At 37.2% G+C, this 21,677-nt stretch overlaps 2 protein-coding genes and 1 long non-coding RNA gene across 3 annotated transcripts in view; all 3 read left to right on the forward strand.

Moving 5' to 3' along the window:
* Positions 1-21,677, forward strand: part of LOC139115354 (glutamate--cysteine ligase catalytic subunit-like) — a 66,724-nt gene that overhangs the window by 20,250 nt on the left and 24,797 nt on the right. The window contains exon 2 of the mRNA XM_070677397.1: positions 12,735-12,844. Within this exon, the coding sequence (XP_070533498.1) occupies positions 12,735-12,844 (110 nt within the window). The remainder of the gene's footprint in view (positions 1-12,734; positions 12,845-21,677) is intronic.
* On the forward strand, positions 2,891-5,205 carry LOC139115352 (uncharacterized). Its single transcript, XM_070677395.1, has 2 exons — positions 2,891-3,566; positions 4,026-5,205. Exons 1-2 carry the CDS (start codon positions 3,019-3,021, stop codon positions 5,188-5,190), a joined length of 1,713 nt encoding a protein of 570 aa, XP_070533496.1. The 5' UTR covers positions 2,891-3,018; the 3' UTR covers positions 5,191-5,205.
* LOC139115356 (uncharacterized) lies at positions 13,487-14,820 on the forward strand. Its single transcript, XR_011548106.1, has 2 exons — positions 13,487-13,658; positions 14,630-14,820. It is a non-coding gene; the product is annotated as an uncharacterized lncRNA (long non-coding RNA).

Here is a 21,677-nt window from a genome sequence, read left to right on the forward strand (position 1 = left end):
AGCTCTCACCAAAATAACATGTTGCTGCATGCTGTGTTTGATAGTCAACTTGCTCATCAAATGAATACTGATGACTAAAACATGAGTCTTTTCATACATTTATGATTGTTTCCAGCTAATACAAACGATAAGGCCAATGGCATTGTTAAAAGAAGAAATGATTGTAGCGTGCATATTTCCACCCTTTAAAATAATACATCTTCTTTATTACTATAGCAATACAAATATAAATATCCAAAATGCAATTTTTAAACTTTCTCTCATATTTGGTCCAATGAGACTAACTAGTTATTATTAAAATCAGGAATAAAATGGGCGGTTATTGCATAAATTTTGAATTCAAGAAAGAAATAAACTACCTGTACATCAAATGGATTGTCACTTTAAATTCAAAATGGCTGCCACTCTTCATGTTAATTCTTTGAGGGCAAGTTAAATTTTTTAAATGTCGACCAAAACAAGAAGCAGAAAATGTCATTTTCTTTCAAAGGAATGGATACAAACAGTATATAACTGGCTGAAGATTCACATGATGTTTTGTTATATAAAACAAACACATATTTATAATCTTCCTTAAAAGTATGTGCTGTAGAAATGCAAAGTAAGACCCATGCCAACACAATGCATCGTGTACATGGATGTACAACATGCAATGTGATTATTGATATTTGAATTCCAGTCTGGGATTAAGTTCAACTGTCAACAGTGATACATTGGACCTGACGCATACAGGCTGTACTGACAAGGGATGGCATCTGGCATTTTTTATGATGATTTTGAGAATAGGACAGACAGAACAAAAAAACAAAAAACTACGTCAAAAGTTACAGTTAATGGAGTCTGAAGAAATCTCCCTTTTTTAGCCATCATTCTCTTGAGAGAAATCATTTTCAAAATAATTTAATTAATGAATATACCCTAGTGGCTGCATGATTATTCATAAATCTTGGCAGACATCGATGGCTGTATTTACAAGACTCAGTCCCTCAACCCAACCACCTGCAGCAGGTGGTTTATTACAATGTTTTCCATCGTTTATCTGTGTTACACCATGGCAACACAGCTGCTCATTAGCATCATTGCCATGACAACAGATGAAGCCATCAATTTACATTATTCTCACAATGGCTGTGCATACACTTCTGTAAGGGCAGTCAAGACGTGTAGCCCACTGAAATGTTGAAAGCAACATTTAGTAACTGGGGTTCTTCAAAGAAAAGCTTACGTATTGCTTGAACTCAATCAAGAAGGGACAAAGCAAGTACTCTGAATTGGGGATATCAGATTTATTCTTTTTTCTGGATTAACTATTGCACTTGTCTATAAAATGATTTTAGGATCACCAAGCAGGACAAATATATGAAATGCAAACAACACAGTATGGCATTCCATAATGCTTTGAGTCAATCGAGGAATGTCTGGAAATTTTCGATAGGCGTTGTACCAGTACCTTCGATGATAAATCTTGCATCCATGAAATCTGTCTTCAGTAGGTAGTTAATCACTTTAGCTTAGTGGACACACTGAAAAAAATAAAGATAAAAATATTGACAAACATTTGGTGCCCAAATTAAAATATGCATTGGTCTTCTCCAGGACCCTGTGCATTTTCACTCATCACTTATACTCTTATGCTGCACATTCGACCTGAATTCACTGAATTCAAGACATATCTCTGAATTATTTATACATTCATTGTATGTTTCCTTCTGGAATTCATATACTGATGTACAGTTATCAAGAACATCAACAATATTTGAAAGTATTTTTCGTCACATACAGTGATTTCAAATCTTCTGATGCTTTGAAATGTATATCAAGAATGTACTGTATTAATACATTCATCCTACATATTTTTACACAAGACAGACACAACACAATAGGGCTGATTTGTGATGACATCGGACTTCCATCACAAATATGTAAATAACAAATATTTGACTGAAAATTTCATCGAAACTTTTGAAAATGAATTATATCGAAATAAGCTCAACAGTAGTAATTCTAGTGGGCATTGAATTGAGAAATTTTTAATCATTGACTCTACCATACATTGCACATGTGAAAGTTGACAGAGTTAACCACTGTCAAGTTCGTGTCACAGTCAGCTCAAGTTGGTTAAAACAAGTGAGGCAGCACATGTGCCATATTTTGCATTCAATGAAAACTTGAACATTTAACCCTTTGCACCCTGACCTCCTGATACTCTATGACGTCATCGGACATTTCTGTCTGAGCTGGGTTCAAAGGGTTAACTCTTTGAGCGCCAAAGTCTATTTTTGTCGCCTACATCAATATATACACCAGTCAACATTTTTCTAAATTTTGCTAAAATTTTGATATAAATCTGAAGCCAATAAAATGTGATGTTCATTTGGTCCAAAATTGTCAAAAAACTCACAGAAAAATTGACAAAGTTGGTAAAATGTTGTACACTATAATTTTGGTGGGAAAAATGCAGCACTCAAAGGGTTAAAGCTCCTCTGATTACATTGAAGAACTAGACCTAGGCTAGTAGGTGGAAACATGAATAGGTTTTGGCTCAATACTGCTTTTTAATGACTTGGCAGATGGGAAAATGACAGCCTGACAGTCCTGGCAGGATAAAGTTTTAGCAGCATGAAGCTCCATGAACTGTCTCTGTTTATGTAGTTGTAAATATGTTGGTTCAATTTATAAAACACATTTTCTCCACCAACTCTCAATATGATGTCGAAATATCAAGTCTTCGATTGTCAACAGACGTATATGTATCTAGTCCAATGTTATGGGTTCTTTTGGACTTGTGGTGGTTGTAACTAGGATTACAGAGGCACCCAGGTTGAACCATAAAGAAGTTAACTGAAGCAATTAAGTAAATGGACTAACAAGATACCAACAATTGAAAGTTAATTTTAATAGCCGATTTCTGAAATGCCGTGATTCTTTCGTTTTTTACACAATTTAACCGTCTGAGGGCGCTGCCGGTGGGGTCACTTTTTGTCGGTCGAATTGTTGCGTCAAAAGAAAATGTAAACAATGCCTGTCCCACTCACGGCACGCGATTTTGAGCAGCGTACAGTGCCAGATTTAAAAGATTTCTTACAAAAAAGGGGAGTTACTGTCAGCAACTACAGAAAACAAGATCTGGTCAAATTATGTGTGGCTGCTGCAACTTTAGATGTGCAACCGATTGATCGGGACGACAGCGAGGAGTTGTCTCGCATTCGGAGAACTGTGAAAGTTGGGGACGGCAGTGGCCTGGTGGACGATCACCGTAGGTTGAAGAGATGGAGCGGCGACCTGAGCACAATGCCGGATGTTAGTCTTCCCGATGTTCTGATTTGGTTAAAAACAGGATGTAATTGGACAAGCGAGAGACTACGAAAGCACGAACAAGATAAGGGCTATCTGTTATACAAGGGAAACCACATCTACGGAGTCACGTACGCAGCCACAAAGCACCGGCACTTCTACATCAAGAGTCTGTGTATTCGCCAGGAAAAACAAAAGGAGTCACCATATGAGCCGTGGGTGTTAGTGTCAAAAGACGGCGAAGTGGTATCAGGCGGTTGTACTTGCGTGGCGTAAGTGTATTATTTTCATTGGACGATTTCAATTATCCCTTTAAAAAAAATCTTTGCTGTTTGTCAAAATCTGGAGTTATCATTCACATTTTCCCGCCAAAATATATGATAGTAGTAGGTGGTGACAAGTGTCGTTCACATCAGTTTGTACTACTCAAAGTGCAGATGTCAAACAGTTCACATGAAACTATCACAAATTAATGTATCACCATGGCAGTGGTGTTTTTCTGGATGTGTTCAAGCTTTATGGCTGTGAATTACCGATGCAAACTTTTTCTAAGTAACATATAAGAATGCGATTTAAGAAATAAAGGATTACATAGGATAATGTTATCTAGTGATGCTGATTGGGATTGGGCCAATTTCTTATATACATGTATATCTATTTTCAATTTGACAAGACTGTGGTTGCTAAAGTGAATGTTTCAATCTTAATATTGTTTTATTTCTTATCTGCAGGGACAATGGTACATGTAAACACTGCGTTGCTCTCCTGTTTAGCCTTTATGACTGGTGTTCAAGGCATAAAGACCGCCATACGGAAGTTGGTACCGATATCCAATGTAAATGGGATAGGCCAAGAAAAGAAACAAGACCACAGCTAATAAATGATATAGATATCAGACATAAACAAGACATACCAAGACCACCTCAACCAACTCATGATGAATATCAACCTGGTTTAGATCATCCAAATATGACAAATAGTGAATTTAGACAGGCAGTTTTCAATCTTTGTACTGTAGTGTCAGTAAATGAAAATATCAAAACATGTTTTATGGAAACTTTAGACCCAATGACAGATTCTGCAGAGAGTGTAGACAAACCAAAAACAATAAATCAATTAGTATCTGATTATAAACAATCTAAATCATCTAGTTTTAGTAATTTTTTAAAAGAAAACACGTCAAAAAATGATATTGATCTCATTGAAAAATTAACCCAAGGCCAAAGTTCAGTTTCTGACTGGTTTGAATATAGAAAAGGTAGATTGACAGCAAGTAAATTTCATGCTATTTGTCATTGCAGTGCACCACGTTTTCCTAAACTCTTACAGGACATTTTTGAAGAAAAAGATATGAATTTTGCTCCAGTGCAATATGGAATTCAAAATGAGTCAGTGGCAAAACAAATTTACTATGATGAGTACTGTAAAAATCCTTCATCAGAATATTCTTTTCAATGTAAAAACTTTCACAGAAATAATGTTGATATGGTTGATTCTGGACTGGTCTGTTATGATAAATATCCATTTATTGCTGCTAGTCCAGATGCTAAAGTTATTTGTAAGATTTGTGGTGAAATTATATCACTTGTTGAAATCAAATGTTGTTGGAAATACAGGCATAGTGACCCATTAGAAGCAGCCAAAGATACTGGATATAGAAATGTGTATTTGGATAATAGAGGGGTATTTCATTTAAATAAATCTTCAGCATGGTTTACTCAAATTCAGGGACAGTTGACAGCCACTGGATTGCATTTTTGTGACTTTGTATTTTTCACCAGCAGGGGAATAGTTTGTGAAAGAATTTTTTATGATGACATTTTCTCAGAAAGTACATTTTTTAAGAAATTATGTACATTTTTTGACGAATATGTGGTGCCAAAGCTTACTGAATAAAGTTAAGATGCTATACTTAGATAAACATATTATGCGTGTTTAGTTTAACAACTTAAATAACTTGTATCTCATAACAGTTACACTATGAACTGGCAGAAGGGAAACAGTACCCATTTGTTTCCACTGGGGACTGAGTCAACTCACAGTCTGTTACATGTACCTCAAGGTCAAAGGGCCATTAAGGGGCCAACTTTCAGGCTCAAGGGGATACAATCTTTATGTTGTTACCCAAATATATCCAGTCAATATGTGTTTTGTATAACACCCCCCTCCATTTTCTTCATGATTCCTCTGAAAATATTACAAAATGAGAAAAATCTCCTCTTCAACTCATCTACATTGCAGATAACACCCTCCCGGCATTCTTCGTGCATGCATAGATGGTATACACATAACAAATGATGGAACTAATGTAATTTGGGCACTAATTACAAAACCTACCAAGTAGACTCATTCATTAATTTATCAGTTCAAACATGAATATTCCATGTGACTATGAACTGACATATCGCAGCAGAAATAATAGATCAGATGTATTAATTTGAAATATTGACCAAATAAGCTTTTCATGTTATGCAATTATTTTGGTTGACAATCACAGGAAACTATAATTTGAACACTTTAGTATATATCCATTTGCAATTTACCCTATAGAAAAACATAAGAACATCAGTCAAATTAACTTGGTGTTGAACTTTAATTACGCACTATGAAGGAAGTCTGCATCAAACCACACTTTTGGTAGTTTCCGTGTCTGATACAGATAACTTTTTATGTAAAACATCAGGGAGTCTGAGAAATGAAAATCACATTCAGCACTGATGTTCTAATCAATGAAGTTGAAACAATGGAATGGATTAAAACTCCAGTGCCGAGTGGTATTTTCATTCCCCAGATTATACAGATACTGTGTATCAGATATGGTGATCATTTCAAGTGTAAACCCATGCAGACTTTCATCATAAAGTGTAAATGAAACTGTAGACCAGGTCAATTTTACTGTTGTTCTTAACACTTTTTCTATATAGCCAGGTCCATCAGGTTTTAATGAACTGTAGACAACAATATTAAACCTTCATTTTTTTTTATTGCTTAGCATGTAAACATAACACTTTTACCACTACAGTAGTTAAGTGACATCACACTTACAGTGTCATTCATGAATTCATTGACCTATTCAGCAAAATGCTATTATACAATACTTCATTGACAAGTTACTATTCTTACAGATTCTTGACAGTTTGATAATTAAAAATTCTCATAAAATTATTGAGTTGACCTTTAATCCTGTTATCAGAATTACATACTCTACTATACCATGTTATATTCATGTAATCATTAAAAAATTAAGATAAAAGTCATGTTTGTAAAATTTCACTATACAAAAATGTTCATCATTTGCAACTACATTACAATGTAGGTAGAATAGACTTTTACAGCAGAATGACTCAAAAAGTGAGTGACTGTCTGACAGAGCATTTATTTTTTCACCAATGGAGGGAGAAAATTACAAATACCAGCAGCTACGACAACCATTTGGTTTGTTACTGGTTTCAATGTCAATGGTATGATACCACTCAATAACTTAAATTCCTTCATTCTTCGAATGGCTCGCTCAACATGAATCCTTAACCTTGCAATTCTTTGTGTTTCTACAATTTCAGCACTATTCAATCTCCTACCTTTACTACTGTAACATTTTCTTGTGAATGGAGGAATGCGTAATAAAGCACTTTTAGAAAGAAGTAGATCCCGAATAGTAAATCCCCTATCTGCCATGATTTCATCTCCCTTTTCAATTAATTCTAAAAATCCTGAATGCATTGTAATGTATCTATCAGAAGCATTCCCACCCCACAATTTAGAAACAAATGTAAATGATCCAGAAGGAGAAATTGCAACTAAAACTTTATAAGTGTTGTGTGACTTGTATGAACTGTACGTGACAGACTGTGCTAGAGGAGTTTGGGGTTTCTGAATAAAAAATTCTGTACAATCAATGATAGCACGAGTTTTTGGATATAATTTAGAAAATGATTTAGGCAGGTGTTTCTTGATCTGATCTTTAGTTGGCCATACTAGTAAGACTTGAAAAACATTACTGAGGTAAGTAATCCACGTAGTAAAGATCTGAGAAACACGACTGGTAGAAACACCAAATAAATCACTGATAAAAAATGCTGCAAGACCAAGACGAAAACGAACTAATGTTAATAGATATTCCTGATAACTGCTTAATTTTCTCTGTCGACCAGGTTTATTTTTATTTCTGTCTGTCTGATATGTTTTCTTAGATGTACTTTTTTTAGTATGCCAATACTTCAGAACTGGATTATTTTCAGTAACAATATTATAAAAGCCATTCAGAAATGATTTACTCGGAAATCCTGTATATCTACGGACAGACTCATCTGACTCTATGATTTTTTCAACAAAAAGTTCACGACAAAGAGTGTCCTTATCTGTCAATTTGTCATTAAGTCTCTTATTTTCAGCAAGGATTTTATCTATGTCATCTGATGAAAGTGAAGTTTGGGTAGCAGCTTCTTTAAAAAGCTCATGCTCTGTAGTCTTGATGTTGATGCTACACTATAGGTGTGGTCTTCAACAGCAGGGCATGTCTGATATTCTTGCATTCCTGAAAAATTATTAAAATGAATTATTAATATGACAAGGATAACTTTAAAATTGAATTCTAAGGTACTTGAAGTCAGTTCTGTAGCATAAAATAAAGTTAAGCTTATTTTAAAGAAAAAAAGGAAAGATTTTACATTTCAGAGTATCAGATTTGTAAGGGACAGTAGCTGTAACCTGTGATAATTATTTCACTATTTTTGTTCTGTTCAACATGACTACTCTCAGTTTGTTTCGTTTCACTACAATCACAAATGCCAAGGACACTGCTGTTAGAGATACTGTCATCAGAGTCACTTGTGTCTGAATTTGAGTCTCCAGTGAATTCTGTCATTGTTATTTCCTGTGGTGTTACTTTTCTGGATGAAAACTGGGGTGTACTTTGCATGTGGGCAGCTGTGATTTGCACTTTTTCACTTTTTAATTTCCTCAGTTTTGTTAATTTATGTTTGTCCAAATACTTGTCAAGCTCTTTTACTTTAAGTTTCCTGAGACTTGAATTCAAAAATAATTTGAGCCAATCATAATCCTCATATTTTTTTTTCATCTCCAGTGTTTCATCCAGGGTGACATCAACAGGGGGATTTTCCCCTTCACCAGAAAATTTAGGGGGGATTTCACCAGTTCATGTATCTCTTAGGTGTGACTGGCACCATTTCATGGAGGGGCTGGTCCCCTCTTGAAAAATTTCTAGGGGGTGCCAATATGTCAACAGCGGGGGAATCCCCCCTGCCCCTCTCTAGATGAAACATTGCATCTCTATTCTTTTGTTCTTGTTCCCTGTCCTCAAATCTGATGTATTTTAGTCTTTCTATGTTTTTTAAGTGCTGAATGGGGGTCATGAAAAAATCCCTGGATTTTACGGGGGGCCCATGTATTTTCCTCCTGAATACGAAAGGGGGGTCACCAAAAATAATCCCTGCAAAAAAATCAAAATCCCCCAGGTAAAAAATGAACACTCCCTAATAATATCTTATCTGTAATTTTAAAGCCCACCACTGTATGATCTGAGAGTAACGCTACGAACAGAAGCATTCAGAAAATGTTGAAACTTACCTATTGACGATTTCTTAACTTGTCGACCAACTCCTATTTCAACCTCCTCGGCTACACCATCGTATACCTCACTGGTTTGAAGACTTTCACGAATATCCTCGGAGGTAAAATCCATCGATTCGACTCGTGAATTAACTGGAACCGCCTCAGCTCAGCCTCCATTTTTTCACACTTCACGCGATGACACGATCTTGTCTTGGTAGTCTCCTTCCACTTGTTGTATGCGAACAACGTTGGGATTGGATTGTCTTCAGTTGGCCCTTTGCCGCCTACAAAGTGTCTTGAACATATTCGGGAATACTTGTTTGGCTTCCATGTCCGTTCTCGTCTGACTAAATTTAGCCACTGTCTCATTAACCTGGGATGTTTTGACGCCACCGGAAACGGATGAAATGTAATGTCTCTCATCCATGGATATTTCTCTAGATTTTTCTTCTTCATAACACTGGCATTGCAACCGGGGGCATTGCAGTAGAACCTTGGCATGCTGGAGCATTGAAATTAGCGGTTCAGTCACTCAGTAACAGAAAGATTTAAGAAAATCTATTGCTTGTAACGTTTGACCGTTCCCGCGTCTCCACAGCTGTCTGCCGTCCGCTGTCCGTCAAATTTAACCCCACCGACTGACCCGGATACGCAATTTGACAAGCGCCCTCTCACGGCAAAACGTAGAAAAAAAACATTTCAGAAATCGCCTATTGATACACAATAGGTTCTGGTGGCATGGACAAGCCTATTGTTTGCAACCTGTATAGTGAAGGACAAGAACATACACGTGTTTTGTACCATAATTGAAAACATGACAAAATTATATTCTTGTAGCTAAATACTTTGTACTGCACGGGAGAATTATTTCTCTATCCAGAGCTTTCGACAACTATCCAGCCGTCTTTATCAATGGTGTTGATTAGCACCACTGCGCATGCGTGATCTTAAAATATTATCCCAGATTCGGGGAAGTTGATACCGTCCGCCATCCCGATTCAGCGTTGGTTTATGTGTTCTTATGTATATCGCTTCCTTAATACCTCTCTTGAACCAATCTGGCTCCCGATCCAAGATTTTCACATTTTCTACCATGAAATTATGACCCGGGGAATCATTGTGAATATGTTTAGAAACCTCTGAAGTGACGCAACTTGGACGCCGATGTTCTTTCACTCGGGCTTGCAAGGATCGTTCTGTTTCTCCGATATAGTCCATTTTGCATTCATTATCTCCACAACCCTCACATCGGATGTGATAAATAGGACCACATACGTCTTTCGATGGTGTGGGATCCTTCGGGCATACCAGTAGTTGTCTGATGGTGTTAAAGGGCCTAGCGTGTAACTGCACACCATATGTTCTGAAAGTGTGCTGCAATATTTCTGTTAGGTTTTTGATGTATGGAGCAGTTACGTGCACCTTCTTTTGATTTCCATTCCTCTGTACTGAGTTAGTGTGGGCCTTCTTTCTGGTACGGGTTTGCCTGCTTAATTGCCCAGGATGGATAACCACAGTGATGAAGGGCATTGTTGATGTGGGTTTTCTCCTCCAACCTATTGGGATCGCTGCATATGAGATCTGCTCGGTGATGGAGGGTTCTGACTACACCCATTTTATGAACCAGAGGGTGATTTGAGGTGAAATGTAAGTATTGGTCAGTGTGTGTTGATTTCCTAAATACCTTGGTTTTTATCTGGCCATCTGGGCGCCTGATTGTCTCAACATCCAAGAACGCCAATGCGTTATCATGCTCCTCCTCCGTTGTGAACTTTATGTGTTGGTCCAAGTTGTTGATATGATGCGTAAATTCATCAGCAAATTTCCGCTCTAACTTTGTGTGAGTGTCATCAACATATCGGTACCACCACGACGGTGGATTGGGAGCTGTTGTCAGAGCGATAGATTCAAAGTGTTCCATGTATAGATTGCATACTATCGGAGACACTGGAGATCCCATAGCTGCCCCATGAATTTGCTGATAGAAAGATCCGTTAAACGTAAAATATGTACATTTCACACACAGTCCCAGTAATATGATAATTTCGGCCGGAGTCATGGATGTACGTTGATGCAAAGTTGTATCACTTTCCAGGCGTTGACTTATAATCTGCAAGGCCCCGTCCACCGGTACACTAGTAAATAGCGCACTAACATCGTACGATCGCATTTCTTCATCCGGTCCAAGATGACATGTTTTGATAATATCACAAAACTGTTTGGAATTATTCACATGATGGATAGAAGTACCGACTAGTGGTGCCAACACATCTGCTACGTACTTTGCACAATTATATGAAATGGAACCGATGCAACTTACTATGGGCCTAAGAGGTATTCCCTCTTTATGGATTTTCGGCAAACCGTAAAATTTGGGTGGTGTATCTGTTGTCGGATATAATCGTCTGTGGAGTTCTTTACTGATGCTACCCCTATCTGTCAGGTCCTTCAGCGATGTTATGAACTGCTTTTTATAGCTCTGCGTGGGATCTCGCTTCAGTATTTTGTATGTCTTTGAATCACTGAGTAGCGATTCACATTTTTCTTTGTACATATTTTACGTTTAACGGATCTTTCTATCAGCAAATTCATGGGGCAGCTATGGGATCTCCAGTGTCTCCGATAGTATGCAATCTATACATGGAACACTTTGAATCTATCGCTCTGACAACAGCTCCCAATCCACCGTCGTGGTGGTACCGATATGTTGATGACACTCACACAAAGTTAGAGCGGAAATTTGCTGATGAATTTACGCATCATATCAACAACTTGGACCAACACATAAAGTTCACAACGGAGGAGGAGCATGATAACGCATTGGCGTTCTTGGATGTTGAGACAATCAGGCGCCCAGATGGCCAGATAAAAACCAAGGTATTTAGGAAATCAACACACACTGACCAATACTTACATTTCACCTCAAATCACCCCTGGTTCATAAAATGGGGGTAGTCAGAACCCTCCATCACCGAGCAGATCTCATCTGTAGCGATCCCAATGATAGGTTGGAGGAGAAAACCCACATCAACAATGCCCTTCATCACTGTGGTTATCCATCCTGGGCAATTAAGCAGGCAACCCGTACCAGAAAGAAGGCCCACACTAACTCAGTACAGAGGAATGGAAATCAAAAGAAGGTGCACGTAACTGCTCCATACATCAAAAACCTAACAGAAATATTGCAGCACACTTTCAGAACATATGGTGTGCAGTTACACGCTAGGCCCTTTAACACCATCAGACAACTACTGGTATGCCCGAAGGATCCCACACCATCGAAAGACGTATGTGGTCCTATTTATCACATCCGATGTGAGGGTTGTGGAGATAATGAATGCAAAATGGACTATATCGGAGAAACAGAACGATCCTTGCAAGCCCGAGTGAAAGAACATCGGCGTCCAAGTTGCGTCACTTCAGAGGTTTCTAAACATATTCACAATGATTCCCCGGGTCATAATTTCATGGTAGAAAATGTGAAAATCTTGGATCGGGAGCCAGATTGGTTCAAGAGAGGTATTAAGGAAGCGATATACATAAGAACACATAAACCAACGCTGAATCGGGATGGCGGACGGTATCAACTTCCCCGAATCTGGGATAATATTTTAAGATCACGCATGCGCAGTGGTGCTAATCAACACCATTGATAAAGACGGCTGGATAGTTGTCGAAAGCTCTGGATAGAGAAATAATTCTCCCGTGCAGTACAAAGTATTTAGCTACAAGAATATAGTATGTCTGCACAGATGAGTCTGCATCATGACAAAATTTACTTCTATTGTCCCTCTAAAAGATGCCAGGAATTCATTATTAATAAATCATTTGTGATCACGATTCTCTTTGTCTCCCTTCTTTCTCCACAGGTGGAGTACATGCTGGTGACCTTTGACCACGAGGCCAAGACTGCCAAGCTCAATCTGGATGGGGTTAAATATCTGAAAGTGCTGGAAGAAAAGGAAGTCAATAATCCTGAGTGAGTGGTTTTCTGACGCTTGAGAGGCAAGACTGAATAAAGTTGGGCTTACATTTAGCAGTGTAAACTAATATTCAACATAATCATAAGGGGTCCTTTTATTTGAAAAGGTTATGGAAGGCCCCCTAAGGAAACCCTATTGTATTCTTAATGAAGATATCGCCCAGTGTTCATCAGGTTGGTCACTGGGGTTTTCAACATAAATCAACGTAGACCTAAGGGGTCCTATCATTTCAAAATGTTATGGAAGGCCCCCTAAGGAAACCGTACTGTATTCCTAATGAAGATATTGCCCTATGTTCTTCAGTTTCGCTGCTGGAGTTTTCAGCATATATCAACATAATCATAAGGGGTCCTGTTATTTCAAAAGGTATCGAAGGCCTCCTAGGGAACCTTTTTGTATTCATAATGAAGATATCGCCCAGTGTTCTCCATGTTCACTGCTGGAGTTTTCAACGTAAATCAACATATTATCCTCAGGGGTCCTGCTATTTCAAAAGGTTCTTGAAGGACCCCTTAGGAAACCTAATTGTATTCATAATGAAGATTTTTCATAAACAGCTACAATATCAAGAAGCGAATTTCACAATACACCAATTTTGTCTTGTTGAATAATCCTTCAGTCATTCAACTCTGCATAAACTCTATCATAGTAATTTGTCAGGCAGGCATAAAATATTGTCAAATTATCGCAGTGTCCTTCTGCAACAAAAACAATTACTGGTTGATGAGCATATCTCGTAATTCATGTCAGCATTTTTCGTAGCAACACCTAGAGTCTAGTATGATTGTCTTGTCTCCATGTACAGTTAAGGTGGTTGGAAAGGCTATTTTTGCACCAATTCTTTTCTCAGAGTTAATGTCAAGTTTCAAGTGTTAGAATCAAGATATTTAGTTCAAATTTCAGGATAACTCCCTTAGTTAATATTTTCTCCAAAGAATATAAAAATTGTATATTTGCAGCCATGATTTTGAAATATGACACCAGTAAATATTAAAATTTAATTTTTCATATTTTTTTACATATTTGAATTTAATAATAATTGGATAGTATTAATATTACCAAATTAGTTATAAATATGTTGACACTATTTATTGTAAGATTTGTACGGCAGGATTTGTAAATAAAATTTGTTTTATGATTTTACATGGGTTTATATATCAAAAAATTATTAAAAATTCTTTCAAATTCAAAATGTGATTTTTCAAAAAAAACTTCAAATACAGGAAAATTGTGCCGTACAAATCTTATCTGTAAACTTGTTAATAGGCTGTAAAAATTCCATGTCCATATCTCATTTCAAAGTTGGATTAAATTGGTATACAATTATGTAGGAAAACTGTTATTCTGTCAAAAATGTTGAAAACAAGCCGTATTTGCACCCCTCGTTTGAAGTCATAGAGCAGTTTTTTTGGTTATTCTCACTTTTGACACCTCTTTGACACTCAAAGAATCTAAAAATGCATTTACAATAGCAGTCACTCACTCTGAATGCCAGCACTGCCTTGTCAAACTTTCCTGAAAAACAGCAAAAATTGCTTTCCCTTTTCAAACATTTTATTAAAAGCTAGGGGACCTCTAACATAGTTAATACACAAAGGACTCCCCAACTTCTTTTTATTTGGTCAGTTTATCAGAAGTTTTAACAGGCTATAACTCTGCAATGCCTTTGTGCCCAAATGTCTAGTTCTTTTTATTCCACAGAGAATGTTGACTACTTTTATATTTTAATAGTTTTGTTGAAATTTATAACTGACGCTCTAGCCTTTCCATGTACACTTAAGGCAGGTCAGAATAAATCATACTGGTGGTGTTCCCATGGCAACTGGAAGCAGTCTCTCCCACACATGTTATCATGTTCGAATTCTCATCAGACAGCTGCCTTTTAGTTCTTAATGAACACACAGGGTACTGATGTTCATAATAACGTTTAATCACATGGTACAGTATATTAATAAAACATCCAATCAACTCAGCAATGGAATATAAGTCCTAGCATGATTACATTTACATTCTAGCTGTAGATAAGAAATATCTTTTTCTGCATCTGTACAAAAATTACTGTGTTATTATTATTAAACCCCCATGACTACCTGGAATGCGGCGAAGTTCTTTTGCTGTATTGAACTTCTATATGCTGTGAGTGCTTGAAAATTGTGGTGATATTGTCTGTGTGTCCACTTTTCCAATGGTGTGGGAGATAACAATTGTAGTCAAGGGGATAATTAAAATAACAAATAGTCAAAATGCAATGATGAGTTGGTTTAAAAGGTAATAGATAGAACTATTAATAATATTTTCATTATTATTGTTCTTAATAATATTTTCATCATTTTTGTTCTGCAAAACAAATGTTTTCTTATCCTGCTCAGTAAAGTATGTTTATATTGAAAGAACTAGTCTTTCCATCTCAACACAACATTCACAATGACAATGACAGTGAATTTGTTGACATGTTAATTTACAGTCCAAACTAAAATTCAGTCATCATTATAGATACATACAGAAATGCAGTGTCATCATTATAGATACATACAGAAATGCAGTGAATGTTGTTTTTTAATAGTGTCATTAAAAAAGTCCCATCATTGCTGAACACAATAGCATTCATCACTTGTTTTTCAACAGTAATAATACACTTTGTGTAAGTACATTCCACTGACAGGCTGAAACGGTCATATATGTACTTCAAAGGAGTGGTGCTACTAAAAGTTGATTTTCAGCGACACATCCTGAATTATTTATGAATACAAGCTGTTACCAGTCTTCAACATCCCTTAAACATATTCTTCACTTAAATGTAACTTTGTTAATAATGCATTTTTAATACGGTCATTTCCTCATTATTTCAAAGAAAAAAATCTGTCTACAGTTTGGTTCAAAGGTCACATTGAATGCATGTGCACTCATATCTCCAGAATACCTGAAACATTTACTATAGAAAGTATCAACCAATCTCATTTTCTGTGCTACGGCTGATGTCTGAAAATATGTTGTGTTTATCAAAGTCCATAGATGACCATGGAAAACACATGACACCTAATTTTGCATTCAAAGTGGATCAAAGAAATTTCGAAACTTTTTATTAAAACTGTCAAAAATAAATTCCTGTGATTCCAATACACACTCAAACCACCATAGTGCTCACTCCTGTACTGTGTCATTTCATCACTTTTAGTGCTGAGAATTGTTTTCACACACATCAATAATCAGAAGCTGAGTGACTTTACTTTCAAATTTTCAGACACCCTAAAAAGTAAAATTTAGTGCCAGTTTTCACAGTTTCCCTGCCAGACATTCACCCACTTTGCTTTACCGCATGTATATGTATAGTCAGTTATACCAATGGTTACACCATAGCAGCATTAGTCCGAAATGTAATGCTTAGTCCCTCACTGGCAACTCACTGTGGCTGGTGTAGCCTTTCAGTATCTATATTTTCAGGGGCCTTTAAAATTCTCATTTTTGTGTAAAAATGCATTACATGGAACAATGTTGTGTTTCACCAGTTTTAACCAACATGACCTGTTGGTATAATATGAACATGGCAGGATAAGGGTTACAAGTAACTAACTCTCGAACTGATCTCTTCATTTGTTATAGTAAGATCATTTATGTATGTCCAAAACCTAAGCTGTCACTTTGTAGCCCAGCAAATGCCAAATCAGCGTTTGCACACTGGAAAGATTCTAGATTTCATTTGTGAAGCCACTAAACCGTAGTGAAGACGCAGGTGTTCAAATTGTGTTTACTGAACACACAAGGAGTCAGGCCTGTACATGGTGCCCCAACAAAGTAAGAATGTTCCTATGTTTACAAAAGTTTACACCAAGCACCCACTAGAAATGGGTCAGTAATTTCGTAAAGTGTCAACCAATCTCCAAAAACTTCAGCAAACTTTGAAAGTAGTCACATAATATAAAACTGACTGAATAACAAAGACACAACTCTTTGAGTGTGTGGATTTAAATACTACAGAAAAGATTGCAGACAGCAGGCAAGGTGCCATCAGGGCAACTATCACAATAGGACTCTCTTAGAATCAGAACAAGTGATTTATTCAGCACTGACGATCAATGGCATGTTTGGATGTTTGGAGATCTTTGTATGGTGTACATAACACAAGTCACAAAAGCAACTAGTGTTTCTGTTCTTTTCAATGTGGCCAAAGTTGCCAGAGGCTACGTGCAGCTTACCAGGTCTGAAAAATGCGGAGACTGAAGCTCTGTCTTCATTGTGAATGCAATGCCCAAAGTCATCATGAAACAGCATTTTTGGTCGTTTAAAAATCATAAAGTGGTGCGTACATGTCTGACCCCAATGCCCTGAAAACAGATCAACAGTTACCGTTGATTACAATGGGTTTAGACCCCTTTCAACATAATGGTTTGGGTCAAACCATTGTGATGGCAGGGTTAGTGGTGTAGGTGGCCCATGATTCAAATACGCCACACTCACACATGTTCCACATATTGTAAATGCAGATGCTAGAATATAATAAAGGTACTGATTGTTCTCCTGAAACTGGAAGCAGAAGGTCATTTCCTGTTTGCATACCAAATTACAGTGAATAACAATAACTTTCATATCAATACAAATCTGCGTACTAATGTGAACATGGTCATTTTTTGTCTGCTTGAAAAATTGGTGTCAAAATATTTTTTTTGATATTTTCACATCTTCCATTTCTACATATGGTAAATACTGGAATGCTTATAATATATTCTTACACTACAGTGACTGAGTGTACTCAAAGCAGCATACCTTGTGACTGTATTATGGTACAATTTCTGCTAACACAACTCTGGCAATTGTCTGAGATTCCAATACGTAAAACCACCTGGTTCGGCTCAAACTAAAATTAAGAAAATATGTTCTTTTCTTTCACGTGACTCTGAATTTGTTTGAGATATGAAATATCCAAAGAGTGAATTCTTGAGAAAATCCAGCGTTGGTGCGGCGTTTCTAATTCAGCTTTCAAAGTTTGTCACAAGCAAGATATGGAAATAAAATTATCCTTGGAAACCACATTGCAAGTATCTCCTCTTTTCTTGAATTTTTCACATCATATAGCGTTTAAAAATGTTGGTTTCAATCTCATGTCCACTGAATTGGCAATGTGAAAATGCAACAAGCAGAAACTAACATTTACATGTGTATTCATGTTCTGGATCAGTTGATATGTTCAATAAACGTTCTGAATTGTTCCTCAGGTTGGTTTTGTTTCTTTTATTGGCAGCCATTTTACTTCATTGCAGCCATGTTTGAATTCCCTTAAACAGGGAGTTGGCCATTTTTATTTCCAAAAAAAAGACAAAAAGGAATTAGCATGTCCGCATCATTTTTGAATCCAGCCAAGAACGAGAAACTTTTTTTTTTGGCCAAAGTGGGAAATTGTGATCACAGGTGACAAGAAGGCTGGGAGGCACAAGTGTATTTCTTTCAATCAATTTCTGACTGGGAAGTGGCCGGCCAAAATCAGTGGACTACAGTGAATTCATGTACCTTGTCAATTTGACCTATGACCCACTGAAAATGAACATCAAGATACCACCCTGTCATTTGCACAACACAAGCTGAATGACATGCTATGTTCATCTTTGTGGACGGGAACTATTACCAGTGAAAAAAACCCAGCAAATTGTTTGTTAATTAAAATCATAAATATTATATTAGAACTGCAGAGTAATTATTGAAATGTGAAAAATTTATGTGAATTTAGATATGGTTGTCCCCAGTGAGCCATGTTAGGGTTACATTTCTTGCCTGAACTACCAATACTTTGATAATGGAACACAGTCTGACATACTTCAGGGTAGTCAGACATCCTGTTCAGCTAACAAAAATTGAAAAAAGATAGATTTTATTTTTCCAAAGCTGTGTACCGAAGCAAGTTATTCATGGTATTTTCCAAAGACGTATACCAGAGTTATTCATGGCAAATTGTCAGATATGTCAGAACCTATGAAAAGATTCGGAAATTGGGCCTGAACGATGAAAAATCATGAAATGGATTTTCCGTGTAGCAGTACTGGTGTGCTGTCATCTCCACAGGTTGTCATTTATTCCATGAGACATGACAGTCAGAGGTGCTTTGAATGGAATCCTGTGAAAATTTTCTCTAAACGGATGAAAAAATTCATTCCTGTTATCTTTTGTAATATTTTCAGTGAAAATAAGACTTTTAATATCACACGTGCGTCACCACAGTGGCGTCACAAGCTGATCTCCAGCGGTTTAGCATTCATGTACAGCGACATCTGTACGTACAAAAGATGGTTCATGATGTTTTATCCAGAGAATTCATACCCTGAGTGAAAAGATCCAAGCAGTAAAAAAGATCTCTTCAAGACTTCTGTAAAATTTGATGCCTACATCAATTTCTCTGAAAATCCCATCCCAGAGCACATATCCGCCTTAATACCAATACATTAGAGGTTATTACCCAATATCGCCTGTTCCTGTGTCGTATCAGCATGAGTGTCATTTGTGCTGCGTCAGACACGAGACGAAGTCGAGTGTCTGACGCAGCACAAATGACACGAATGCTGATACGACACAAGGAACAGGCGATATTGGGTAATAACCGATTTATCATATACCCATGCCCATAATTTTAGGGAATTTTTACTAATAGAACGAAAAACCTTTAATTTTGAGGCTTTACTTTATTACGCCTTGCGCATAAATATCAGAATGTTTATGTGAACAGGCTTCATTCATAAAGTATACGACGAAGATGTCAACATCACGCGCGACATCGCTGCAAGTCGTCCATATCTCAACGAAACCAAGAAGAAAGACACCGGGATACAAAAATCGTCATACAGAAGGAACATTTTAAGGTGCAATATGCCAGTACAACTGTAACCGATCAAAAACTGCTCAGCTTTAAATCTATCCTGATTTCGATCGTCGTACGGCACGGAGCTCGCGCGGAGAGGGGACGCCATTTTGTTAGTACCTTTAGAGTTGCCATGTCAACAGTCGTCGCGCGCGCGCGACATCGCTGTCACGCCACGCACTCACTACCTGTTCGGTGGAGATCGTGCACAGTGCCGGCGCCGTGCGAACGGCAGAATGTTTGCTAGAACTTGACCAAAAAAATACCATGGGAAAACATTTCAAGACTCAACGTGACATTTCCGTATTTTGCAACCAGAAATACCCGTGTTCCTCAAAGCCCTTCAAGTTTTTACGTCGGCGACATCGCTTCCCAGGCGGGGAGCGGCAGCCATTTTGTTGTTTACGTTGTTTACCAACAAACTGCTAATGTAGTTCGGGAAAACTCTAAAACTGATGACGTTCATCGTGCATATCTCGACGTTTACCGTGAAATATCATGGCTGATATTTTACGTTGAACGTCACTAGGATGTAGCAATATGGGCATGGGTATATGATAACAATACAATAGAACACATTACCATATCCGACATTTTCTCCCCCAAGCCTTCCAAGAAGGAATCATCCTGCATTGTGAGTTTAACTGAAATTTAAAAAAATATCCAATATTTGATGCTTTTTAATATTTTCACAAGATCTAACATGTGGATGGAGTATTTACCGTACCGTGAGAAAAAAGACGTTTTGACAGAAAATTTGAAATGATGTGTCTTTAAAACAGATTGTCCAATAGTTGAAGATGTTGGTTTGTCCTAGAGTTTGGTAGATAGTAAATGTGCAATTTTACTCTCCAGGATGACATTGAACTTATATCAGTGTAACATGTACCCAGTATTCTACAGAGCAAGCTCAGATTACCAAGTACCTGTGAAAAACAATGTACCCAGCACAGGGGACTCGTGCTCCTTGTTTATTTGTGTCTGTGTTTGTTTATGTGTATATGTTTGTGTTTGTTTATTTGTTATGTTTAATAAAATAATAGCAAAAAGCTGTTTTGTTAATATTTGTCAATAAAGAGCAGTTTATATATTTATTTGACATGTTTATTTGTTTGTTTGTTGATATGTATTTCGGATGGTTAGGGTTAGGCTTAGGCTTAAGTTCGGGTTAGGGTTAGTGTTAAGTTAGGGTTAGGGTTAGGCTTAAGTTAGGGTTAGGGTTAGGCTTAAGTTAGGGTTAGGGTTAGGCTTAAGTTAGGGTTAGGGTTAGGGTTGGGCTTAGGCTTAAGTTAGGGTTAGGGTTAGGGTTAGACTTATTCACTCCCTCTATATATTCAGTCTGAATATATAGAGGGAGTGAATAAGTCTAACCATATGGATACACTGCAAAGAGGGGATCAAGAAGGCATTGTGTGAAATAAACTGTATCATTTTCAACAGGGCACTTGAAAGCCATTTCACCATTGTTATATTTTTATTTCTTGACCATCACCATGGCAACCCTCGCCCAACAAGAAGCTCCTACTGAGGTAAACTTCTACCTGATGGCATTCAATCAAACAAGATGATTATACATGCTAAACAATGCATGCTCTCATTGTTCTGATAAGGCTTCTTTGTGAGAGTGATTGTCATTTGATATTTAGTGTTCTTCAATAAGAAATGGAGTGTGAATTCATGGATAATGTGTTTTACGATGGGGCCTGCTTTAAACATCACCACCCGGCACCCCTTCGCAATGTGGTCGATGGATAGTGCATATTACTAGATTTCATGTAAAATGTTATCGGATCTGCCCATTGAGCTCGAAGCCGGGAAGCAAAGTATCTTTGCACAATAAAACATGATGTGCTGCAAGTCATTAAGGTTCTAATCAAATGATTGGTTTCTTTTCCTTGTTTATTTATTTGTTTATTTTTTGGGGATGTTTCTGCTTAACCCTTTGAACACCAAAGTCAATTTTTGTAACCCTTTAAAATATACCTAAG

Source organism: Ptychodera flava, chromosome 17 (assembly GCF_041260155.1).
Source record: "Ptychodera flava strain L36383 chromosome 17, AS_Pfla_20210202, whole genome shotgun sequence".
NCBI classification, from domain to species: Eukaryota; Metazoa; Hemichordata; class Enteropneusta; family Ptychoderidae; genus Ptychodera; species Ptychodera flava.

Bases quoted from the DNA above. Each gene is read 5' to 3' on its own strand.
- LOC139115352 (XM_070677395.1), top strand. From the start codon at position 3,019: ATGCCTGTCCCACTCACGGCACGCGATTTTGAGCAGCGTACAGTGCCA. The intron at 3,567-4,025 runs GTAAGTGTATTA...TCTTATCTGCAG, and splicing joins GGCGGTTGTACTTGCGTGGC to GGACAATGGTACATGTAAAC.